The sequence below is a fragment of the Microtus oregoni genome, unplaced genomic scaffold, assembly GCF_018167655.1.
Source record: "Microtus oregoni isolate MIOR12 unplaced genomic scaffold, Mior012 000047F_ref0000412, whole genome shotgun sequence".
NCBI lineage: Eukaryota > Metazoa > Chordata > Mammalia > Rodentia > Cricetidae > Microtus > Microtus oregoni.
The window spans coordinates 2,520,663-2,547,643 of NW_024543221.1; the positions used below are offsets into that span (position 1 = coordinate 2,520,663).

Consider the following 26,981-nt stretch of genomic DNA (forward strand, 5'->3'; position numbering starts at 1 on the left):
GACAGAGAAAATAACTTCCTTGAGAAGTAGATCTATTTGTTTGCTTCTGTTTTGAGACAGGGTTGTGCTCTGTAACCCAGGTGAATCTGGTGTTTACTATGTATCCCAGGGTGGCATTAAATTCAAGGCAATTCTCCTGCTTCAGCCTCCCAGATGGGATTACAGATGGGAGCCGGCTTACTTTGCTTTGAAGATAGTGTGAGCCATTGATGGCAGATATAGTAAGATTGAATGAAGACTGATGAAGGTGGCTTGTGGGAAATGGATAAAGCAATAGGAATGAAATATGGAAGACAGGCATCCAGGCACACGGAAGAAGGTGAGCTCAGCCAGCCTGCAAGTCTTATTGACGAGCAACAGGGAAGGAATGGAGGGGATTGGTGCTTTTGTGGAGGCCTGCTCTTGAGTTCAGGTCATCCCCTGGGTGGTGGAGAGTTGGACTAAGTCACCCAGTGCAGCAGTACTGTCAGAAAGTGATTCTGGTGCTGGTCGGTTTGTAAGCGAGTAAGAAAGGTTCAGCCAGCAAGATAAGCTGTGGGGCTCCTTCAGCATCCCCAGGGTTCCTAACACAGGCCTGGCCTGGCACAGGGACTAGAGAAAGGGGATCAATGCAGTAGGACTCTATCATGGGACCCTGGGCCATAGTGACTAACAAGAGGGCAGGGGACAAAAATGCTATCAGCTGAAACAGTGAAGTCGGGCACTGGCTGTGTTGTGTGTAGGGACAACAGAGCCATGTGGGTCACAGGAGTCTGGTTTATCAGAATTTCCAGGAAGGCATACTTACAGAATTCTTGGACTTCCAGGGCAACTGTTGGATATCCTAATAGACAGAGCCTGCACCAGTTCTTTTCAGAAAAGAATAGAAATAGAAATATTCAATTTCTTCCATGCTGTATGAACCATTCTATTTGATCTGTACATATAAGATGAACCATGTTATCTTAATGTATCATTAGTATTGGATGTAATGTGACCTTCCTCTAGATGTGGCTGCAGCTGCCTAATTCAGTAAAGTGGTTGCTTAAGAAGTGGTTTTTTTTTTTTTTGAGACAAGGTTTCTCTGTGTATCACTCACTGTTTGTCCTGGAACTCATTCTGCAGACCTTGAACTCAGAGATTTGCCTGCCTCTGCCTTCTGAATGCTGGGATTAAAGGTGTGTGCCACCGGGGATGGCTAATAAGTGATATTTTGATTCTCAAAATTCCAAATTGTTTTTAAGCATATTCAAGCTTTGTGACTATAAAGGTATTTCCACAATCTTTTTATAGTATCCATAGAGCAGCCAACACATCTTTAAGTTTGAGAATGTACATTCTAAATGCCCAGGGGATTGTTAGATAGACACCGCAAACCGTGTGTGTTCAGGGTGTACATTGCATCAGATGGTGTTTAGCATCAGGGAGGATCTCCAATCTTTTAAAAACAAATACATGTTGCTGTGTGTCAGATGTTTGTGGAAGTGCTATTTGAATAATAACATATTTGATCCATATGCCAAGCCCATGATAATATCATCTGTATTGTGTAGACTGGGAAGAGAGGTTAAGCAACCTGCCCAAGATCATAAAGCTAGTAAGAGGGCCAGAACTTGAATCTGTGAGGCTTGTCCTTCAAGCTTCTGATTTTTAGTGTTGATCAATTTTCCTGCTATATTAAATCAAATACTGTACAGCTCTTTCCTTGCCCAGTGTGGCAGACAGACTACTGTGAGCAAGACTTACTCTAAGCAGTGCAGTGGAGTGCTTTGACCAAGGTTGGTAATCTGGCCTTCTGGCCTTCAGACTCAATCCCCACTCACTTGCAGGGCAGGCTGCATTGCTTATGTGCTGTAAATGGACCTGGTTGTTTATAGTGGTATATTATTTGTGTTTTAATAAATAAAAGCTACAGGCCAGGGTGTGGTGGCACACACCTTTAATCCCAGGACTCAGGAGACAGAGGCTGTTGGATCTCTGTGAGTTCAAGGTCACCCTGAGCTACACAAGATTGAGTCTGTTTAAATGAGAAACAGAGCTCACAAAGGTGATCACACTTGGGATCGCACACCTTTAGCCCCAACACTAGGGAGGTGGAGACAGGAGTGATATGGCTGGTGGAGAGAGGGATATAAGGTGATATAAAGTGGGAGGAGACAGCAACTCAGTGGAGTGTGAAATCTGAGGATTCACAGTCTGAAGATTTGGTAGAGGTAAAAGGTCTCTTTAGTGGCTTGACTGCTTTGCTTTTCTGATCTTTAGGTTGAACCCTAATATCTGTCTCTGGGTTTTTACTGTTCATGCCCTAGTAGTTCTCCCCTCTTGTGAGGTGTTGGTTAACTTAGTACACGTGAGACACTTGAATCAGTGCCGTTCTCACAGCGGTGGTCAGTGAGCAAGGAAAGATACAAAATGTACAGTTTGAAGAGAAGTAGAATGGAGTTTAATTTCTGTGTCAAGGAGATAAACAGATTAAGAAATGGAATAAAGGTAACCTCAGGTAAGAGAGGTAAGCTCAGGGGAAGATCCCACTCTGCTAAATTTCCAATTTATGAAAAGCAATTAAAGAAAAGGTTAAAGCTGGGTGTGGTGGGTGGTACATGCCTTTAAACCCAGCACTGGGAAGGCAGAGACTGGTGGATCACTGAGTTTGAGGCCAGCTTGATCTAAAATCAAGTTCCAGGACAGCCAAACTTAATCAGTGAAGGAAACCATGGAAAACAGAAAGTTGGTAAAGATGTAATTGAACAAGGGGCCATGTTCCAGCTGCAGAAAGCAGCAGAACTTGGCAGCTTTGGCCATCTGGTTCTGGAATTAAAGAGAGAAGAAAGGGGCTATGGACTTTGCCTCTGCAACTAAGGAAAGCCACCGAGGCCAGGCATGTGTCAGTGGGGTCCCTTAATGGAGGCCTAGAGAGGCCACTGAGTGAAGCTATGAGGTTGAAACCTGAATTACCTTGGAGACCCCAAGATGTTGGAGATGCCAGAGCCATGGGATACCTGCCAAGGAGAGCTACCAGGGAGTAGAACCAGCCCAAGAGAGAAGTGTGTTTTAGTCAACAAAGATGAGAGGAGCTAGAGGCGAAGAGAAATGTAACATCAAACACGGAGATGCAGAGTTTGGAGTGTGCCCAGCTGGTTTTTGGTCTTGCTTTGGTCCAGTGTTTTCTTACTATGCTCCTTTCCCTATGTTTTGGAACGGTATTGTATATCCTGTGCCTTATATCTTGGAAGTATGTGGTCTGTTTTTTTACTTTGATTTTATAGAGTATTACAATTAAGAGATTGCATGAATCTCAGAAGAGACTTTGAACTTTAAAACATTGTTGAGACTATGATAGACTATGTGGATTTTTGAAGTTGGACTAAATGCATCTTGCATTTTGATATCATTACAAACTTATGAGGGTCAGGGAGTGGAATGTGGAAGTTTGAATGTAATTGGCCCTCATAAGCACATAGGAAGTGGCACTATCAGGAGGTGTGGCTTGTTGGAGTAGGTATGACCTTGTTGGAGAGAGTTTGTCACTGTGGGGATGGGCTTTGAGGTCTCATATATGCTCAAGCCATACCCAGTCTCAGTTCTCAGTTCACTCCCCGTTGCCTGTGGATCAAAGATGTAGAATTCTCGGCTCCTTCTCAGCATCATGTCTGCCTGCATGCTGCCATGTCCCATCATGATGCTAATGGACTGAACCTTTGAACTGTAAGCCAACCCCAGTTTAACCTTTTCCTTTATAAGAGTTGCCATGGTCATGGTGTCTCTGCACAGCGGTAGAAACCTTAACTAAGACAGTAACCCTCAAACCTTGGTTTGCATAAGACTTTCCCCTTAAAGGCCTAGCATGATGGCTTGGATGCCCTATATTTTTCTTTAGCATTGGGACATAGTTCTGTCTTAAATAGTCAGCTTTTTCTACATTCTTCTGGAGTTTGTGTCCTACCCTGGTGAAGCCAGTTTCTAAGATGGCTCTCAGTTGTTACCTGAGTCCAACTAAAGCTCACAGATTTTCTCTCCAACTTTTGATTTCATCTGACATCAATACTAGCCCAGACTCAAACAAGGGGGAGTTTTAGGATGATTGATGAGTGCTATTGACTAAGCCAGTGTGAGTGAGACAGACCTGATGTCGTAGTCAAGTGTCTGGTCTCTCTCTTCAGCAATAGCTAGTCATCTCTTCACAGTTTCACTAAACATAATAATTAGATTCTCTTATAAAACTTTAACTTCAAGCAAATACTTTTGCATTTTCAATAATTTTAATTTATGTGAATAAACAACTTTGTTCATGATGTTTTATGTACTCCTGTTCTGACTGAAATGTGTATTCTATAGGTCCCAGCAGGATAGTAAGCCTGCAGCCTGGCAGGGTGTATGGCAGCATGCCTTTTGAACTCCTGGGTTCTCATATGTTGGCTGTTCAGCTCCAGTGGAGAAAAGACTAGACACAGCTGGGGGCCTGTGGGCTCCATGGCAAGGAAGCTGACTAGTGGAAAGAGAAAAACTCCTGACTATAAATGATGATCTTTCTTGTCTCTCCAGGTGAGCCTTTTTCTCAAGAGGAAATGGAAGAAATGTTATCTGCTGCAATTGATCCTGAATCAAATTCCATCAATTACAGGGACTACATAACAATGATGGTGATAGATGAAAATTAAATGCTCCAAAGACTTAATTTCTTTTCTCTTCTTTTAAGACAACTGTACACTAATTGAAAAGATAGTTTGAAAAATTGCTTGTTCTAATTAATTTCACATTTTGGATTGTAATTTTTATATTTAGTGCCTTGTGCCATAATTGTTTCAAGGTATTCTAGAGATGACCAATTTTAAAACATAAATTTGTTTAATATGACCAGATTCATGGAATGACAAGTTGATTATTTAAAAGGAATTATAAAATATTTTAGCATTAAATGTATTATTGCTTATTTTCCACAACTAGGCCAATGTTACCTTGAAATTAATTAAACAAAAATTGAAGATTGATCCTAGCACCCTAAGATTGGCATAGAAGGAAAGCTCTTGGGGGGCAGAATGGTCCCGGCCTGGACATGGACGGCACTGTGGTGCTGGCTGCGTTTCAGAGCCGCGTAAACACTTGAGCAGGCTGAGTGTGGGGAGAGCGACTGGAGTAACCACTAATAATTGATTTCTTGTGAATGCCAATTACAAATCTCATTTGGGAGTCTAATAACTTTGTGTAAAATTGAAATTTGCTCATCCAGCATGTTGCCATTTATGGTATAGCTAAAGGAGGTGAGATAATTGAGTCCAGAGAAAGGAAGACTGAATGAGATCTGATAATGGCAATTCCTCTTTAGAATCCTCAGCTATTCAGAATATCTGTCATGGGAATATTGTCCTGAGGACTGAGTGTATCGAGCCTGTTGTTACCAGAATGTAGTACCTGAAATGGACTGACTCCATAAGAAAGAGGTTCATTTAGCTCACATTATAGATGGTCAAGGTCCAGGCAGCATTGTGCACCTCGAGCCAGGGCCACTCTTGCATGCATCTCGCCAAAGTGCAGCTAGCCAGACAGGAGCACATGGTTGAGCAAGCAGGAGAGAGAGGCTGGGAGGGAGTCAGCTTTGCGCGTTTACAGCGGTCCTCTCACAAGACTTACTCTCTAGGCTGTGGAGATGGCTCAGTGGGTAAAAGCATTTGCTGAGTATCATTAGATAGCATGCTGGAAGCTGGAGGTGGATGATGGAGAAATTCTAATGAATCAACGTCACATTTTAGGGAGGGAGACTTGCAAGTCAATCAGCAGTCACATCAGGGGACTGAATATTGGACAAGAGAAGCAGGTGGCTAAGCCTGGTGGGCTGAGGGCGCTTTCTAGAGGACAGGCTAGGATAGTAGCACATGACTTACAAACTTAATAGTTCTTAAGTTTGGAAAAACTGTCATTCTCTGAGCAGTTACTTCGGGACACAGAGCACATCAGCAGGAGGACAGCACATCAAAACCCCAGAGGTGTCATGAAACACAAGTTCTGGGAATTGAAAGTCTGGTTTATAGATATTTGGGACCTGATGAGAGATGACAGGGTTGGAGCAGGGAACCGTGTCCTAAGAGATAATGGGCTAATTGGGGTTCAGGTTTCAGTGTTTGAGTGTGGATTTTATTCTGCACATGCAGAGAAAGGAGATTTGGAGTGGCAGATAGCCTGAGAAACAACTTGAATGCGGCGAGGAGACCAGCTGGCAGGCTGTTCGGTTGGCACGACTGATGGGCTAGGGAAAGTCAAGCACAAAGCTGGGTTTCTGGCTTGAGCACTTGGTAAATAATGATACCAGGCATTCAGATCAGACACCCACGGAGCAGGCTGATGAGCCTGACTGTGGTCATCTCCGGCTTAAGGAGCTTGTAGGACATAGAAAATCAATAGATAAATAAAGGAACATCTGCTAGAGACATGGGCTTCGGAGTTGTCAGCACACGGTGTCCAGAAGGAAAATACTATGATCAAGGGCAGAACTGGGGGAGATAGTAAGTTTGTGGGGGGCAGAAGAGGAGCCTGCAGAGCATGGGAAGAAGCCTGGTAGGGGGGAAAGCCAGAGGGAAGCCATGGGAGGAGAGACTCTTGGGGAGGCAGGAACCAAGCCAGATGTGGGGATGTGAAGTAATTGATGATTGAGAAACATCCTTCAGTTTCAGCACCAACACATTCACTGGGAATCTCCCTTAGGGCAGACTTTCCAAGTGGCAGGTAGTAGAGTCTGGTGGCTTCAGGAGTAAACAGATGTGAGAAAGAGCCTGGAGGACAGGCTACTGGGCAGTATAGAAAGGAGAGAGGTGGAAGGAGGGGGTTTGGAAGATAGGAACTGTACACGTGTGCTCTGTGTATTTAAGGGGCTGAGACATGGCAGAGAACACGGGGCACTCGCAGGGGCCAGGATCCAGGCTACAAAGATCTTGACCTTGGTTATGGACGTGAATTAAGGTCCTAGTCTCTTATAGTGGCCTCTAGCTTTACTGTCTTTTGTTATTGTTAAGATAGGGTCTTGCAGCCAGGTGATAATGGTGCACGCCTTTAATCCTAGCACTCAGGAGGCCGAGGCCGTTGGATCTCTGTGATTTCAAGACCAGCCTGATCTACAGAGTGAGTTCCAGGGCTACACAGAGAAACCCTGGAGGGAAAGGGGTCTTGCTGTGCTTACCACTTGTGACCTCTCTGCTTCTCCTCCCCAGTGCTAGGAATCCATCCCGAGCCTCTATATCTGGCTGTGCTGTCTCTGAAGGAGAAGGAGGATGGTAGGGTTTAAGGCTAGAGGAGATGGTGCAGATCTGCAGTGTATTGTGGGAATGAGAGAGCTGGGGAATAGTCTACTAAAAGTTTTCAAGAGACCCTGGAGGATTTGTTCAAATAACCCAGGCCCAGTAGCAAACTGTGGAAAGTGTTGAGTCACGGTGGGAAACGGAAGGACGGAAGGTCAAAATTGGTGAGGAGTCAGAGAGAAGAGTGACAGCGATGGTCTGTAGGCTCAGGTGGGAGGGGACTCTGGCTAGGAGCAGGCTTGCACGGAGGATTGTAAGACTCCAAAGGGCACACACTGCTATGTGTGCTCAGATGGCTTGCCGTTCCTGGGAACAATGCGCTCTGCTTGCCGTTTGCCTTCATTCTATTGCTACAGGGCATGTCTCTATTCTATGCTATTACTAATTAATAATAGTAGACAGTGCTTATTCATCTCTAACTGTGTGCCAGGCACTGGCTAAGTGCTTTCCTTAAATATACTCATTTAAGCCTCTTGATGACCCAATCAAATAGGTACCTTTATTCCAAGGGAGTGACAAAGAGGTTGCATAGCTGTATGGGACTGTATTGATCAGTCTTCATGGGTTATGCTGTGACGTCAAACCTTCACAACAAAAGTCATTTTTTGTTTAGTTTTGCGCCAGCTGGGACTCTGCTCCTTGTGGCTTGTCTTCCTTCACTTCTTTCATAAGTGGAATGACTTTATGTCCCCATTTGCCCTGGGTGGACCCAGCCTGCATGTTCTTCGTGAAATGATGAAGATGACTCCTGGGGGCTGGGTAGATGGCTCAGTGGTAAGGGTGCTCGATGAACAAGCATGAGGACCTGGCTTCAGGCCTCAGCACCCACATGAAAGGCTGGGCACTTCTGGGTCCTCTGGCTTCCTGCGTGGCCCTGCCTGCCTGTAGAGAGCTAGCTATGTTCTCACACTTCTCGGCAGGCAAAGCTGCATGAGTCTGCGAGTCTGGGGACCACACTCTGATCCCACTGCGCCTGTGACTCACTTGGAGCTCTGCACCACACCCTAGAAGTCAGAGATCCCAGGCTGGGCCTTGTCGTCTTCAGGCACCAATGTTTGTTCACAAGCCGGTGCCTATGAGAGACAAAAGGATTGTCTGGGAAGGCAGGCTAACTGGGAATGCGACCCATTGTCAAGGACAGTCCTATTTCCTGTGGACCAGAATATGTTTGGCTCTTTCTCTCCTTTCTGTCTTTCTCTTTTCCTTTCCTTTCCTAACTTCCACATAAGAAATCACCACTTATACAGACATTTCCTTGGAGGTCGCCATCACGCTACAGTGTAGCTGAAACAGCCTCTAGGTTATCCACACTTACACTCAGCGGTCTCTAGTGTTTCTAAAAGCACTGCTGCCAGTCACTTGCTTCACAAGCCCCCTGGGGGATGGGTGGTTTTTAGAAAGTAACTGTGTAGCCAAGAATGATCATATAGCTCCTCTGAAGAATCTTTGGAGGTGTAGCCCCTAAATCTTCCTCTGTAATGGACGTTGGATTTGGGGGAGAGGCTTAGGCACACTTAAATGCCCACCGAACCTCTGCCCTGGGAAGTATCACATGGTGTGGAGACGGGATTTGGGGTTGGATGTTACCCTTATAGAGTGTGTAACCGGCACTGGTACTACTGAGCTTCTGCATCTTCACGTGGGAAGTGGAAAGAATTGCTGTATAGGGCTGGTGTGATGATGGATAGCATAAAGCTATAATGGATGGAGGCAGATGTTATTTATAGAAAACCAGCTAGGCAGGCAGGCAGGCAGGGGGTGGGGTGGAGATGGAGACCTGCCGCCTGGATACGGACAGCCAGAGTGTGGGAAAGTAGGGAGCTGAAAAAAAAAAACTTCATTTGTTAGGTGAGGGTGGTGCTGATGGAGAGATACCAAAAGGTTGGTTGTCACTGCACCATGAATGGTCAGCTGTGATGTTTATGTTAAGGACTTGAAAGTGGGGGTTTAGGAGGCTCACCCTTCTTCTCCCTCCCTCCCTCCCTCCCTCCCATCTCTCCTTCCCTCCATTTTAGAATTGCTATCAATCACAGCACATTTATAGCAACATGAGCCATTCACCTGATCTGGTGAGAAAAGCCATGCATTTGGGACTGTGGTGGGGTGCAGCGCAGTTGTTTGAGTGCTGTCCTAGCATATAAAGTCCTGGACTCCACTGTCCCCAACACTGCATAAATCAGGCATGGAGGAACATGCTTCCAATCCCAGTTCTTGGGGTCAGGGATGCTTGAAAGTCAGAAGTTCGTGGACATCTTGGGCTATGTAGTGAGTTCTAGGCCAGCCTGAACCCATGAGATCCTCCTAACTCAAGAGAAAAAAAAAGCACATAAAATCAGGACATTAAATGATTGGTCCAAATATCAAATCTATCATGTTGCTTGTTAGGTTTTCAACTAATCAGTAAGAAATCTTGAACTGATTTATTGCTATTTGGGAAATTTAAGTATGTGTTAAATATCATGTCACTATCATGTGATGTGGGATGTCCTTCTCTATATGTATTGTTTGTTGGTTGATGAATAAAGCTGCTCTGGCCTATGGCAGGGCAGAATAAAGCCAACCGAGAAATCGAAGAGAGATGTAGAGAGAGAGTAGGTGGAGTCAGAGAGATGCCATGTAGCTGCCAAAGGAGAAGGACACGCCGGAACCTTAGGAACCTTACTGGAACCTTCCTGGAACCACAACCTCATGGTGATATACAGGTTAATAGAAATGGGTTAATTTAAGATGTAAGCTAGCTAGAAATATGCTAGAATCATTGGCCAAACAGTGTTGTAATTAATATAGTTTCTATGTGATTATTCAGGTCTGGCTGGCTGGGAAACGAACGAGCAGTCTCCGCCTACAATCATGGAGTTTTACAGCATGCTGAAGTTTGTTTTTGTGTTCCGAGTGCTTAGGATTTAAATGTTTTGCTAGTTGTCATAGGTGCATTCCAGCTCTGGTTACCTGCTCAGAGCATGATCCTCACTTAGGCAAATCTGTCTCTGAGAGTCTTCTTGATCCACGACCTTTTCATTTCTTTAGCTCCTTATCAAATCCGACTATACTGTTGCTGTTTAGCCTCGTGTCATGGCTGGCAAAGAGCTCGCAGGAGTAGATTTCTTAGCTCTGACCTGTACCCCGGGCCACACTCCCAGCACACAGCACCACTTTCTTGAAGCTACTTGTGCTTACCGTAGTGGTTTTGCCTGCCATTCAGAGAAAATGTCCACAAGAACTGATTCTGATGTGTGCAGTATATAAATGGAGTCCAGTGTTTTCTCTTGTGTCCCCTGCAGGTTGGCTCATGTCACTAGAAAGTCTAAACTAAGACTTTCTGGGGGAATGGGTCTCTGGAGAAGCAATGTGAAGTTTCAACTGCTCTGTAAATAAACACTTGGCCTTATCTCTTCCCAATTTTTTTTCCCAAATGTGTGTATGTCTCTAATGTCCTCAGAATATCACTGTGGACCTGACAGGGTTTTTCTCAGACATGCAGAAAGCAAGGTGGCCTTGTAGAAGCAAATAGGGACCTGATGGAGGAGACAGGAGCAGAGAAAGGGCTGTGCACCAAGCTCCAAACTTGCAGTGGAGTAGGTGGGGCAGACTGGAGTCATGGGGCTTTGGAGGACAAAGCAACAGGGAGCAAGAGCATATCAGTCATCATCTGGGTGGAGCTGCCTGTGCAAACTGCTGCTGCTGGCCCATGCACCTGCTAAGGACAGCTTTGCTCCTCAGCATCCATCACAGATGATGGATCTCACCTGAGGATCTCACCGCCCACAACCGTACTCAACTGAGGGAGGAATACTCTGGTAAGAAATCAGAGTCTTTGTGGAGAAGAGAAATAATAAACACAACTGCTTACTGCAATCTCAAACCACAATGTTATGTAATCTGCTAGTTATTAATACACTGTGTCTTTCCATGTTAATGTACACACACCTAGAATGTACTGTTTTTTTCTTCTTTGAGACAGAGTCTCCCTGTGTAACCCAGACTAGCCTGGGACTTACAGTTCTCCTGCCTGAGCCTTCCGAAAGCGCTGATAATAAGTGTGCACACCATACCTAGTTGTCTCCCCTCCCTACTGCTTTCAACACTTAACCCTACATTACTGGAGCTTTTTAAAGGCCCGTGGCATTGTACTAAAGCATCAAGTTGAACTGCTCCAGGAAGCACCAAACTTGCACCTCACTGGCTCTTTCCTCAGACAAGGACCTCTCTGATCACTGGGAAATAGAATCTCACGAGGCATAATATTTTCAGCAGATTCTGAATTCATCGAGAGAGACATTTTCTTTCAGAACAGTTACTACCAGAAGGAATGCAGATGAGCCCCTCTGGCACAGAAATGTTGCAAAAGCTCATGCAAGGAAATAGGAAGTGCAGAAATGTGCATGCAGATGTGCAGAGAAAAAGGGTCCTGAAAGGCTGACAGCAGGAGGCCCACTGGCCATCCGCTCCATCAGCAGCGCTGCATGGAAGTCTCCTCATGGAATCCGTTTGCTCACTCACCGAACATTAGCTGAATTCCCACTGCATGGCAGATGCTGTGTTAGGCTCCAGAGACAGACAAGCCTCGTCTTTGAGAGACTGCAGACTTAGGCAGAGGCAGCAGGACAAAGACACCAAGCAGCAGTTAGTTGTTCAGCAACATTAACAAAGGGCTTTGGAGTTGGAGCAGCCTGCAGCCAGCTTTGCCTGTGGCACAAAGGGCCTCACAAGGGAAGCGAGAGATGAGCCTCAAGTGTTTTCCTGTGCTCGTGTTGGCAGTCCTGATGCCAGTGCTGGGGGCGGGGGGTGGTGGAGGAAACATTCCAGAATGAGAAGGCTTGAGGCTAAAGCTAAAAGAGCTATCATGTGGCTTAGGGTAAGGAACCCATCTGCCTGTGAGTCCCAGCTGTTCCAGATGTAGGTGATATGCCTGGGGAGTCACTCTGAACACTGGAAGAGCTGTCTTCACATGGGACTCAGGAAGAGGTGTCAGTCATCTCAGGTTGCTCAGTACAGATTTGCTAAAGAAATGCAGACATTTTCTACGCTTGGTGTGGTTATCTCTCAGTTGTATGAGGTTCGCTACAGGGATAGTGTTTCTAGGAATGAATGAAGATGTTTTCCTAGAATTCATAAACTTGAAACTTCATGAAAAAGCCATCTTTGTCATTTTTCACTTCATTGATTCATTAATTCATAGTATTTCTTTAAGAATACTTTGTGCTAACAACTGTTCTGGTAATCAATGTCCTTGACCTTATGGAACTTAAATTCTGGTCAGGAGTCAGATAAAATGTAAATCAATATATGTCATATGAGGACAAATAATATGGAAAAAATAAGGCAAGATGAGGGGTAAGAAGGTATTTTATAGCTATGATGAGATCAGAAATCCTATCTAAGGAGTTGAGCAATGACCTTAAGGGAGTGAAGGTGCATTGGGAAAAAGCATTCCCTGTGGAGATGACATCAAGAGCCTGAAGGAACAGCACAGAGGCCACCTTGGCCACCAGAGTAGAGGAAGGAATGAAAGGTTAAGATGGGAGATGGGCAGAGCCCAGAGCACAAAGGGTCAGGTAGCCAGGGAAAGAACTTTGTATGTGCGATACAGGAAGGGAAACCACTGGATGGTACTCAGCCAGCTCTTGAGTCAACACAACAGGATGGCGTCGTAATATTGGTGGGTGTGATGAGAAGTGATAGGATTTGGAATTCATTTGGAAGGTGAAGTGAAAGGAATTTCCTAGTGTGGGGGACCTTGATGAAGGAAGGATACCGCAGTATTTGGCAGAACAACTAAGGTTTGGAGAGAAATAATGAGTGTGGTTTGGGTGAGTTAATGTGGAGAGGCTAACTGAGTACCCAGGCTCATTGGTTGAGATACAGGCCATCATGACTGGGAAGACATGGCTCCAGGAAGCTCTGTGGCCGTGGGAATGTGAGGTATCTTGCTTGCATCTCAGTAGAGCAGCAAGCAGACAGATTGAGGCAGGCATGGGGCAGTCTCTAATCCATAAGCCCCACTATCCAGCAACCTACTTCCTCCAGTGAGGTATCTTTCCTGAAGGTTTCACAGCCTCCCAAAACAATGCCACCAGCAGGGAACCAGGTGATCATATACGTTAGCCTGTGGAGAACCAAGTGATCATAGACGTTAGCCTGTGAAGAACATTTCACAGTCAAGCCATAGTGCCCGCAATACTGTGATCACTCTTAATAATTGTTTAATGTTACCAGCTATCCTGCTAGTGTTGAAACAATCATTTCCCCACTAATGTAGAAAATATATATGTATATGAATGTAACAATATATATGTGTATGTAACAGACACTATTATGTTTGGTTAACATGGTTTTTAAGCCTTTAAAGCATAGTTTTTTTAATATTTATTTATTTATTATGTATACAATATTCTGTCTGTACGTATGTCTGCAGACCAGAAGAGGGCACCAGACCTCATTCCGAATGGTTGTGAACCACCATGTGGTTGCCGGGAATTGAACTCAGGACCTTTGGAAGAGCAGGCAATGCTCTTAACCACTGAGCCATCTCTCCAGCCCCCTTAAAGCATAGTTTTAATTTCCAATTCCTTTTTCTCCTTTGGAATTTTTTGAAGAACCCAAGATGTTTGTCTTGTCCATTTTCTCGCACCTGGCTTTTGCTGATGGCATCTGCCTGGCGTATTGAATGCATTCCTCTGTTCTGTCCAGCAGTAAATCAGCAGTTGGCTGAGGGCTTGATCTAATTAAAGGCTCACTTTTTGTGGGTGCAGTCATCACTCCCATTGGTGGTAGTGGTGGGGCTATAAATTTGTTTTAAAACTCTACTTGTTGGTCACACAAAAAACACAAAACTATGAAGTAAGCCAAGTGTGGACTTTAAAAAAGTAGCACAGTGGGACTTTTTCTGGGGAGACCTGAGCAAACCCAGACAGGACACTGATGACAGATCAAAGTGAGGATTCTACCCAAGTCTAACATGGTGAACCAGTGAACTTACTGGGTTATTAGGGGAGCATGGAAGGCTCTAGGGCAGTGACTTCACTGGATAGTCTACCACAGCCTGGGTGAGCACTCTTGACGGCGCATGGCCACATCTCCCTGCAGGAGTCTCAGGCAGTTTCTGCCAGGTAGGGGAGTCTGCGTAGGCAATTGTTTATGGCTTCTGTAACTCTGTGGAGGGAGCTATATGAATCCTGTAAGTTTCAGTTTTTTCATGTTGTGAGGCTTTCGATTTCCTGGTCTTAGAAACCTTCCTCTGCCCTCCAGGAGGGAATGTTCTAGTTCCAGGAAACAGTTACACAGGAAGTAAGAAAGGTAAACATGACCCAACCAGGTTAGTCTCCCCATAAAGGAAGCAGCAGGCTGGCGGTAGACAGCAAGGCTTGTTGGCTTTAAGTCTCCTGTGCTACAGAGAGGATCATAAGCGCTCTGCAGTTAGGAGCCAGGGTGAGGAGTCTGAATCCGCTGGACTTGAAATTGCCGGGTGCGGGAGTGAACCCTCTGAGGAGAGGGGCAAGGTGTGTCTGCCAAGAAGCTGTTCAGAAAGTATGTTAGCTTCCATCACAATGATTAAAATTAGAAACAAATCAGCTTATAATGAAAAATAATGACTTTGGCTTATAGATCTGGAGGGTCCAGACCATGACTGCCTGGTGCCCTTGCTCTGGAACCTGTGGTGCGGTAGTCATAGTAGGAGCATGCGCAGATCATGACTGATGGAAAGCCGAAGAGGAGGCTGGGTGCATCCCATAATCCCATTCAAAGGCAAGACTCCAATGCCTTAAAGTCGTCGCATTGGCTTCTGCTTCACGAGGGCTCCATTGCCCCTCAGCAGTGCTGAGCTAGGAACCGAGCTTTTAATAGCCCACAGCTCCCTAGGGGATACTTAAGCTTCAAGTTAAAACAAGATACTTGTAGAAGAAGGCAAATTCTTGCTCCAAATTCTGTAAGTGTGGGCCCTTGGAGGGATGGCGCACCCAGCGCAGAGTGAAAAGAGTAGAGGAGTCTGCAGACTGAACACACACCGGACAGTGACCAATTGACTCAAAGTACCTTTTCTGGACGAATGGATGCTTCTCTGATGGGTAAGGTGGGGGTCGCAGATAGCTATGGATGGTGCACAAACACACTTAAGTTACGAGGGAAATTACCGTTGTAGGGCAGTGAGCACCAGTTTAGGTGATGAAAACCAGCCTTTTTGCTAAGCTTCAATCCAGAAAGGATAATAGGACCCAAATGCCTCCATCAGCTGTTAATCTGTGGCTAAGTGCCCTTCATCTTGTCTCTCTTCACCTTCAGCCTCACCTTGCAGGTTATTTTGAAACAAATTCTAGACATTACATCATTTTGTCTGTAAGAACTTAGATATGTCTTGGCTATGTAAGGAGCACCTTCCCCTTTCCCTAGTAGACTAGAAGCTGTCAGACCCAAGAGAAATCTCCGGTGTCCCGATACACATCATTCCAGGGCCCACCACCGTCTTCCCAGGGTGCCCCTTCTGTTGCTTTAGTCCAGTTAGATCCAAACACGGTCTGCCATTGCGTTTGTGTGTCTTCACTCCAGGACAGTCCTCTCCTGTATCCAACTGTTTTTATCCCAGCCTTTGATCCAGAAGAATTTTGCATTTTGGGGATTATTTGGTTGTATTTTTGTGGTATTAAGATAGCTACTTCCTACATTTATATTGACCAACTTCTATATCTTGGGGTTTCATCAACTCAAAGTCAGTTTGATTTTTGTTCTAGTCTTTTCTTTACTAAATCAACTCCTTTGATTAATTTCAGTTGTTTTCCTCCTGGAGGCTCAGTGTGTCTGGACCATTTCTTTGTCAGTATTCAGCCCCAGGGGTGGCAAGCTTGATCTAATGGATGTGACGGCTCCATCGACTGCCACCTATGCTTTCTATAACAGAGGTGTCCAACCTTTTGACATCAAGACACGACGCTGTGATCTACAAATGCGTTCGTAGCTAGCGAGCCACAGATTGGGCATGCCAGTTGGCACAGAAGACATTTTATTAGGAGTTTCATTGATAATTTTAAGAAGAGCTTACCACACACAAGGAAACTCAAGTAAAAATAATTTCCCTGTCTCAACTATTAGACTTTGTTTGTTTGAGACAAGACCTCACTATGCACCTCTGAATGGCCTGGAACTCTCTGTGTAGAAAGGCTGGCTTATGAGCTACCACACCCAATTTTTAATTTAAAATAAAAAGCAAATGTTTCTGGATTTCTTTTAAAATATGCATTTTCACTTGACAGTTGTATGGTGATGTCGTCTCTGGACATTGACATTGACAGTATCAATGTCCCTTATAGATTCCCATTTGGTCATATGCCACCAAAGCCACTCTTGGTAACCTCCTTACTCGCTGTGTTGTGAATCGCAGTGTTTGAATTAACAGTTACATGGCTATTTTTGTCACAGCACCTCTGTATTCTTAATGTGTGGAAACCAAGTGTTTGCATTTGATTTAATGAAATGCTTGAAAATTTATAAAACAGGTTTCAAACCCCACGGGGATATAAGAAAACAAGGATTTAGGATAACCTGGCAAGACCCAGTACACCAAGAGTTTATAATTCAGAATGATTCTTCCCTAAGCAAGTTTTAAATAATCAACCAATAAATATATATTCTGATATTGCATGTATTTTAATTATATGTAACGTACCTATACTGCACAATATTTTGATAGTATATATTTTACTTGCATGTTAGAATGTGTATTTAAAAATAAAATTGATCAGCTGGGTGGTAGTGACAAATGCCTTTAGTTCCAGCACTCAGAAGGCAGAGGCAGGTGGATCTCTGTGAGTTCAAGGCCAGCCTGGTCTACAAAGCGAGTTCCAGGACTGCCAGGGCTACACAGAGAAACCCTGTCTTGAAAAACCAAAAAGCCCAAACCCCAAAACCAACCAAGCAAACAAAACACTGCTCAGCTGGGCATGATGGTGCTTGCCTTTAATCCTGGCACTCATGAAACAGAAGCAGGTAAATTTGAGTTTGAGGCCAGTCTGGTCTACAGAACGAGTACTAGGAGAGCCAGGGTTACACAGAGAAACCCTGTCTACAATACCAAAAACCAAAACTGAACATAAACAAACAAACAAACAAGTATATACAAACAAATCAAGTGTCCACACAAATGAGCTGTGCTAATCTGTAATTTCTGTGTCCTACATATGTTAAAAACTTGCCATTGGTTAATGCTGAATTTGGACTGGTAAACCAGAAAGAAACCTGCGTTTGGTTCCTGCATAACCAGAGCAAGTCAGGAGGTTTCTATTTGGTCTTGGTCCTCATTACTTTTCTGCTTCTGTGATAGAACACCCTGACCAAGGCGGCTTATAAAAAAGCATTTCCTCTGCCTTATGGGGGGGTTAGACATTTATAGCTGAGAGCACACTGTCTGATCCACAGCATGAGGCAGAAAGAGAACAATGGAAATAGCATAAGTCTTTTGAAACCTCAAGGCCTTCCCCCAAGTACAGGTCCTCCAACAAAGCCCTAATCCTACCCACTAACTCGGGAACAAGTACCCAAATGTATGAGCCTGTCTTTTTATTTGTTTTCTTATTTTGAGACAATTTTACCAGATCAGCCTTCCCGAGGGCTAGGACTGCAATTGTGTATCACTGGCTAGCAGTATTATTAATCTGATATATGGAGTAGAAGTATTTTCAAACAGTTGCAATTGAATGCCCAAGAAAGGCGTGTGATCGGTGTCTAGGCCTCCTCATCCTGCATGTACCAGGCAGTGGTGGGTCAAGGGTGAGCACCGTCACTGACCTAAGACACCTGAAACACCAAAGGTTTTTATTGCTGTGAAGAGACCCCATGACCAAGGCAACTCCTGTAAAGAACACATTTGACTGGGGTGTCTTACACAGTTTCAGAGGTTCAGTTCATTAGCATCATGGGGGGAGCATGGCAGCATTCAGGTAGACATGCTGGAGTAATGTGATGTAACCCTTATACTAGCATGTGAGTTGACTTACATGGTTGTCTCTACACAGCTCAGACACTGAGACTCTGAGAGGTGAGCTGAAAGTTAAGTCTAAGAGGGGCACAAAGTAAGCTAGTGGCAAAGCCACGTCTTGACACTCAGGTCTGGCTCCATAGCCTATGACCCCTCATCTTATTAATTCATCTCAACACCTCATCATCAGCCTGTTCTTCCTGCTTCTGAATCCCTTTGTCTTACATAGAGGGCATTCTATTTTTAAGTAATTTTTTAATTTTTTGGGACTTTCACATCACGTACCCCAGTCACTCATTTCCCAGCCCTCTCATGTCCACCCTCCTCCCTTGTCGCCTAACCCCCAACTCAAGAAGAAAAAAGAGGAAAACATTTCACTCCTCTGTCTTTCCCGCCTCTCCATCATATGTTCTTTTGGTGTAGTGGCCTTGGGACCTGTGGGGTGCCACAGAGTAGACCCTTTTGTCCAAACAACATAGTTGTTTGTCTGGCCTCTGACTTCTAGTACACCATCAATGCTGGACTCTCCCGGAAACTTCTCTCAGATATCCTGCTGTTGCCCAGAGTCATGGAGATCCTGCCACTGTGGTTCTACAGGACCAGTTCCTTCACACACTCTGGCAGGTCAGAGATAGGGTAGATGTTGGGGTGGGCCAACTGGGTGGTAGCTGAGTTGGTTCCTCTGGGAATGCACCCCTCAGGCGAGGATCAGGGCTGTTTGTCTCATACCTCACCACTGGGGCCAGCTCTCTGCACACACAGTGAGGGGTGGGGCCAGCTCGCTGTTATAGTGGCCATCTATCCGGGAGACCAGCTCTCCTGTGGCCACGCCACTTGGGCCAGTCTTTTGGGGGGGCAACTGAGGTGGCCAGAGAAGGGCAGGGCCAGTTCTGAGAGTTCTCCTATGGCCCCCGGTGGTAATACTAGGTCACAGACATCAACACAGACCTCAGCTATGGTAGGACCATGAACCCAGACAGCGCCTCTGTCACAGCTTGGGCCCGGACATCCCTGTGGCCCTGAGTGACTGTGCAGACCACTCAGATGGGTATGGCCCAGTGACAGCGTGGCCCTTTGATATCAACATGGCCGCAGGTGGTGGCACAGACTCTGGGCATCCACACGAGGTGGCATTCCTTTTTATACCTATGCCTTTTGTTTTGGTTTGTTTTTCGAGACAGGGATTCTTTGTGGAATAGCCCTGGCTATCCTGGAATTTGGCTTTGTAGACCAGGATGGCTTTGAACTCACAGAGATCCACTTGCCTCTGCCTGCTAAGCCCTGGGGATAGAAGGTGTGCACCACCATGGCCAGATGCCTGTGCCTGTTTACGGCTGGTATATTGTAGTAAGAGCTGCGGGCCTCTTCCCACAGCCTGGCTCCTGGCTGCCTGGCTAGCTTATGCCCCGAAATAACAACACACAAACTGTATTCATTTAAACACTGCCTGGCCCATTAGTTCCAGCCTCTTATTGGCTAGCTCTTACATATTGATCTAACCCATTTCTAATAATCTGTGTAGCCCCCCACGAGGTGGCTTACCAGGGAAGATCCTAACCTGCGGCTGTGTTGGGTGGGAGAATCATGGCGACTGTCTGACTCAGCTTCTTTCTCCCAGCATTCTGTTCTGTTTACTCCACCCACCTAAGGGTTGGCCTATCAAATGGGCCAACACAGTTTCTTTATTAATTAACCAATGAAAGCAACAGATTAGAAAGAAGTCACTCCCACATCAGTATATCTGGCAGCATGGCCACTTGCTTCATGGAGTGTTCCTTTGAAAGTGAGCCCTCTTTCTCTCACGGCCTGGCCCACTGTCTAACTTGGAGTAAAACCTCCATGAACTTCTACAATTAGAATTCAGTTGAATGAATATAAAATTTTGACTTTGTTTTCACATGATACACACACACAGTGGAGGATCAAACTTCTTAAGAAAGGCAGTTCCAGTGTTTTGATATTCCCAGGGGTATTGGACCAGGTGAGAAAGACACAGGAGACGTTACTCAGCACCGTGGGAAAGGAGAACACTGAAGAAGTCCTTGCTGCCTGAGAACACAGCAGCAGGAGGAGGATCATGTCAGTCCAGCATTGAGAGTTGTCTGCAGAAAATGGAGATTAGCGCATTCAGACAGGAAAATAGTTTTCCAGGAAACACTGGAAATGGTGTGACAGTATAACATCTAACCGTCGTCAAGCATTCGTTCTGTGCCAAGCAGCGTACTGGGCTTCTCACTCACGGTATCTCATTCAATCCCCACAAATCCTTATAATTAGTCACTGTTATGATCCCCAGCTTTAGAGCTGAAAACTGACACCCACAAGACTAAGGGATGGGACCAGGTGGTGATGAAATGCAAATCCCAACCCAGATAGTTCTACCTGACGCCAGGGTCCAAGTGTGCTGTTTGTCGCCGTTGGCAGGGCAACCATAGGCAGCCCATGATATCACTCAGGGTGTTTTACTCTCACCCCAGAAGTGAGGTGAGTTCTGCACGGTTGACATTTAGTTTTCATTGAGAGTGGAGAGGGGGCTGTGTGCAAACGGAGCCTGCTTTCTCACCACCACGTAGTCTCTGCCCCATGTTCCTCACGCTTCTGTGCATGGGAGTTCTGTTGTAAGGCTATCTTCCTGGGTTGTCCCGGAGCCTTTCCCACGTGACCACCCTGTGGAAATCATTGCCTATAGCTGAGTGGTTGACCAGCTGTCTCTTTCTGCCATTATTCACATCAGATGTGGGGATGTCTCCCTCATGAATGTTGGTGTTTGAAAGGTCCCTGTCTGCTTGTCCTATGAAAAGAGCTGTTTTTATTTCTTCGAACTGGCGAAAGAGAGATATGACCTATCACCTCGATTCCGAAGGTTCATGTGAGCAATGGTGGAGGAAGTGTCCCCGAGTCTTCCAGAGTAGCTGACCACTTGGGAAGACACCCGAGGGTGTGCACGAGCTATGGAGTGCAGCTGGGGCCTTTGCTAACTGCGACTGACCGGTGTGCCTCCTCCAATCTCTCAGTCACCTCGGGCATTTATTTGCTCCCCACCACCCGTAGGCTCCTTCCCTGAACATGGTACACCAAACTGTGGAGTGGATCGGGGACTAATCCACCGCGCTTCCCTCCCTCCCCAGGCCTGCTTTCTGCTGAGGGACAGAGAAGTCCCAATGTGCCAGCACCACAGCTGTGACCATTATCAGGGTGAGAGACAGCAAAGTCCTGTGGGGCAGCGTGCTAGTTATTCCCCGAATTGCTGGGATAAATGCCTGACAGAAACAAGGGAGGAAGGCCTGTTTGGGCTCCTGGTTTCAGAACATCCCATCCATCATGGTGAGAAGGCAGGACAGAGCTGATCAGGGCAGCTGAAGTGCATGCTAATGCCCTTCATTAATGCCCTTCATGTATCAGCTGGGGGCTAGACGCCTCTCTACCAGGGATGCCACGTAAAGATCCCACAGCCCCCCAAAGCAGTACCATTAGCTGGGAACCAGCTCGTGTGAAACATGGGCTTCGGGAAGAGGGGGCGGCTTTCTGTGTTCAGACCAGAACAGGCGCCTAAGCCAAGGGAACTGGCACGTGAGCTGGGCTATGAAGGACCAGTGGAACTTTCGCGAAGAGCTGTCCTGCGTAGTATTCTCTGGCATGGTTGTAGCATATTTTATTTGCCTAGTCCCCTTTAAGGAACACGGAGGTTTTCAGTCTTCCAGGAGTTCTGATTTAGGAGCAGTGGTGGGGCTGTTTCAGTAGAATCAGCAGCTGTGGGGGGCACAGCGCCTTAGGAAGCTGGCCGAGGCTTCCTCAGCCAGATGCCGAGTTCAAAGTCATAAATCCTCCCCGGCCAGGGGAAAGTGCCCGTGGTTCTTGTTTCTATTTTGTACCATAAATTTAAAAACCTTTATTTATATTTTCCTGAGGCTTTCAGTCACCTTGAGTATCTGGCTAAACTCTCTCTTTGTCTTGAACTATGTACATGGAGATTGATGCCGTGGAAGCGGCAGAAGAGCTGGGCTTGTAGGAATGTTTATCAGTTAAATGCCTGGGAAGAGCCGTGTAATGAAACCCCGGCTCTTCGGCTGATGGTGGTCTGCCAAGGTGGCTTTTTCCCCTACCTCTCTTCTTGAGGCTAATACGTACAAAGCCAGCAAAGATTTTCTCTGACATTCAGAAATAGCAGCAGAAAAGCCTTTAAGCCCTGTAAAGAATTTTTTTTTAATTTTTTTTCCCCCACTGATATTGAGACACTCCTCAAGACAGTCAGGGATGGGCAGTTCTTGCAAAGACCACCACTGTGTCTGGCTTATATGGTAAGTGATAGAGACACTAAAGTACAACCACCTGGCTGGTTTGCCCTTCGCGTTGGTGACAGAACCCAGTGCTCCATGAATGCGAAGCGTGTGATAGACCAGTGAGCTACACCCAACCCCTCTCTTAGTTTAGGTTTAGGGGAATGAGCATCACCAGGCTGGGCACAACTACTCAAACCAAAGTCACAGTCCTGGTCCCTGAGAATTACCAAAGCTTAAATAAGTTTAGCTATGAAAGGGTCCTGCCCTGACTGTCCTGACTCCTCCATACTGTCATAACATTGACATCTGAAAGACCCCAAAGCGAGGAGAGAAAAAGATGAAGGGAGTTTGGATTGGCCACGTCACTAATAAGCATGTTTGAGATGGAAACTGTCGGGCAGCTTCTTCCAGGAGGACGCCAGTAATACTGTTTGTTTGTTGTTGTTTTTGTCTCTTGAGACAGGGTTAGCCTCTGTGTAGCCCCGGCTGTCCTGGAACTTGCTCTGTAGACCAGGCTGTCCTCAAATGCACAGAGATCTGTCTGCCCCTGCCAACTGAGTACTGAGATTAAAGGTGTGCGCCACCACCCCGACTCTCAGTAACGCTTGTTTTGAGAACTGTTAGGGGTTGAATGTGGGGCCTCCTGCGTGGGAAGCATGTGCTCTATCCTAGCTGCACCCCACTTTGTGAATGGTAGATGTAGAAGGAGGGAGAGGGAGAGAGGGGCTCCTATGTGGGCTGTCTATGTGAGGTGGTAAGGATACCTGAAGGTCTTTGAAGTTCACCCCTGCACTGCCTTCTGGAGAGCAGTGAGAACTCAGATACAACCATCTCAGTCTTTAGCAACTCAATGAGAACTCTGGAGGAAGCCTCAGGCACCTGCAGCCCAGGGCAAAGACATTGTAGGCAGAGACCAACTCATGCCTCTGGCTATTACTGGGGGTTCAAGAATTCCAGATTGCAAGAATGACTGGCAACAGGAAAAGAAATCATAGGTAGCTTTAAAATTTATTATAATAGGTATTTATTATTAATAAACAGAAAAAAAGTGTGAACCTTTTGCCAAGGCATAGCCATATTTCAGGAAAATAGTGTCTTCCTTCTGATGGTTGTAATAATGATAGCAAATACAAATTTAAGTGCAACCCTTAAGGGTAGCTGACCCCAGATTTCTTTTCCAGAAAGTAATAACAAGAAATTGGGGAGCTTATTTCCTCCTCCTCCTCCTCCTCCTCCTCCTCCTCCTCCTCCTCCTCTTCTTCTTCTTCTTTTTCTTTTTTGAGACAGGGTTTCTCTGTGTGACAGTCCTGACTGTCCTGGAACTCACTTTGTAGATTGGGCTGGCCTTGAACTAACAGAGATCCACCTTCCTCTCAAGTGCTGTTATTAAAAGCAATTGTCACCATCGTCTGGCTGGGGAGCTTCTTTATTTGCCATAGTAAAAATGTCCAGGTAACAGGTTCTATATATTCAGCCCTATATATACAAGTGTCTCAACCATGCCAGTATCTGCATAGCTTTTTGTGTATGCTTGTTTTTGCCATGCTGCAGGCGGTATTGGGGGTCTCCCATGTCTAGACCAGTGATCTATCACCGAGCTGCACCCCAGCCTTGCATATCCCTTGTGCCATAGTTCATTCTACCACTCACTTTAAAAGGAATTCTGCTGTTAGGTTCAATATTTCAGAAGGTCCGAATTAAATTACATGGGGACATTTGGCCCAGACCTAACCAGAACTCAGTGTTTTTCTTACTTTCTTTTGCCTGATGCATTTTTGCTTGTTCTTGTTTCATTGTGTCTGTGTCTAAAGCCCTGGCTTTGGGTGCCTCAAAGATACCCAAGATGAAACGTGCATGCCTAGCTACCACTGTCATCTCCACAATACACGTGAAAACATCCGCCTACTTGTGAGGTGAGGAGCCTTTTGAGCTAACTTCCTAACTGGGATGGAGTCTGATGACCAGAGCCTGAGTGGTATAGGCTGAAGAAGATTGCCCCAAGAGCAGGGTTAGGTTCCACCTACCTCACCTGTCATTCAACTAGACCGCTCTCCACCCAAACACTGCCTGTCTTAAAAACCACAGAGAGGGGGATGTTGGTAGGAACGATGTTAATCCTGGTCACACGTGAGTTTGTCAAGCACAGACTTCTGCTTCCAAAATATTTAGAGAAGACAGAATTTTACATCTTTTTTCTTTTTTGGTTTTTTGAGACAGGGTTTCTCTGTAGCTTTGGAGCCTGAGCCTGTCCTGGAACTAGCTCTTGTAGACCAGGCTGGCCACGAACTCACAGAGATCCACCTGCCTCTGCCCCCCGAGCACTGGGATTAAAGACATACGCCATCACCGCCGGCATCAATTGCATTTTTCTTAAAGATGTATATATTTATTGTATGCAAAGGTATGTTGTTTATGTGTGTACTACCAGTATCCAGTGCCAGAAAAGGGTGTTGGAGCCCATGAAGCTGGAGTTTCAGGTGGCTGTGAGTCACCAGAACAAACCCTCGTTCCCCTGGAAGAGCAACAAGTGCTCTCAACCATAGAGCCGTCTCTCCAGCGCCTACCTTTTTCTTTAGTTTTGAAAAGCTGCATATTTTATTGATGGAGATATATTTTTAGCATATTTTCAGAAAGTCTCATGTATTTTTATGACATGCAGAATTTTGCAGTCTTTGTACTTTCGGGCTTTATGAACTCCAAATGTAATCATTGTTACTGTAAGTCAGAGGCATAGGAAGAGGCTCTTCCTGAGAATGGGTTTCTGTGTGACTGAACAGCCGACACTGTTTCCACGCAGCAGTCTGAGCCAGGGTCAGAGGGCATCACCATCCAGCTCTTGCTCTGTTACTTTGGGTTGCCCAAGTTCTTCCCTCACGTATCCGCAGTGGAAGAACGCTTGCCTAGCATGCATGAGCCTTGGGCTTTGCTCAGAGTATTTACTCTGGTGTTACCTGTCATCCTAGAACTTGGTGGCAGAAGTTAGAGATCACTCGAGGTCATGCATACTGCAACACACCTAGAATCCTAGCTGCTTGGAAGGCTGAGGGGTTGGAGACTAGCCTGGGCCACCCCCACCGTGAGAAAAGAGTGAAGTGCCTTACATTTGAGAAGGCTTTGGTTGGCCTCTGGCTGGGACCTGGGTTTCATGAGAAGAGTGATGGAGCCATAGAGATTCACCTATGGATACTGTGGTAGTGGGTGCTGGGACATGCTCAGATGGAGGGAGTAGAACCAGTGGGTTTCTTGATGGGCTAGATGTTGTGAAGGAAAGAAAAAGGAACCAGAAATGACCCCTGACATCAGAACTGTAAGTGGACGGGCAGAAGTTCCATGGCGTGGCGCTACAAAGACTGCGGGGGTGGCTTTCAGGGTTTCACATCAGGAGCTGGGTGGGAGATGAGGTGAACTGAAGATGCCTGTTTAGCAGCCAGGTACAGATATCAGGGTGAAAGTTGGTCATGGTGAGGGGTACTAAGGGCCGGAGATAGGAACCTGGGGCCACCCACAGATACTTGAAACCATGAGATAGGGAAAGCCGCCAGGAGGTGGAGGACAGATGGACAAGTGGCTGACAGATCGGTGTCCTACCTGTCACAGGCAGGAAGAGGGGCCGGCAGCAATAAAGGTTGCAAAGAAAAGTGATGGGGGGTGGGGAGAGGTTAGAGGAGGGGTCCTAGGAGTTCAGGGAGGAACAAGTGTCAAGGATAGAAGTTTGGCTAACCACGTCAGAGAGTACCAACATCTGGTACCCAGTGCTGGCTTTACCCTCGACAGCTCAGTAAACACGCGCTCATTCTTATTTTTGTAAACGTCGCCCCCACGAGGAGGGAGGAAGGAGTGTGACAAACAAGCACTAAGCCTTCATGCTTCATCACACAGAGTAAAGAGCCAATTCTCCAACGGTAAATCACCGAACTGCTGGCTAAGCACATCCAGCTCAGGAAAGAATCTCCCGAAGTGCCAAGCCGTGGCCCGGAGGAGAGGCCGGGCAGAGGGCGCACGGCCAGGACAGGGGATTTCAGAAGTGAGCCTTGGCTATTATTTAATTTTTAAACTATCATGGAGGTTGTTCTTTTGTAAAGAAAACGACACTGCAAGGACTTGTGTGCCTGAGCACACACCACAGTGGTGGGCGGTTTCCATGGTGTTGCAGAGCCCTGCGTGGTTGTGGGGCTGACAAGCACGCTGTTGGTCTCCTGTCCAAGGGCCCCTGCTCTAATGCAGGTAGTAGTAGGCTTCTGTTGTCGCTGCTGCTTGCCATGCTAAGGAATAAGTCACGGGCCTTACACACGGTTGGCAAGCATTTTTATTTTTTATTTTTTTTAACTGAGCTATATTCCTTCCCCCACCTCTTTTTACTTTTTAATTTTGAGACAGGGAGTCTCTAGGATGCCCTGGCTGTCCTTGAACTTGTACGTATCCTGCCTGAGCCCAGGGCATCTTATTCTTACTCGCTAGGCTCTTTGCTGG

At 46.0% G+C, this 26,981-nt stretch overlaps 1 protein-coding gene across 3 annotated transcripts in view; it reads left to right on the forward strand.

Annotated features, from left to right (window-relative positions):
• Efcab2 (EF-hand calcium binding domain 2) overlaps positions 1–26,981 on the forward strand; it is a 111,276-nt gene that overhangs the window by 79,685 nt on the left and 4,610 nt on the right. Inside the window, exon 7 of one of the 3 annotated variants that reach the window (XM_041635400.1) lies at positions 4,522–4,907. The exons of 1 other annotated variant lie outside the window; for it this stretch is intronic. In XM_041635400.1, coding sequence (XP_041491334.1) covers positions 4,522–4,637 — 116 coding nt within the window. In that variant the 3' untranslated portion in view covers positions 4,638–4,907. Of the gene's footprint in view, positions 1–4,521; positions 4,908–26,981 lie in introns of those variants that run through there. One more of the 3 variants, XM_041635402.1, reaches the window with a different exon arrangement.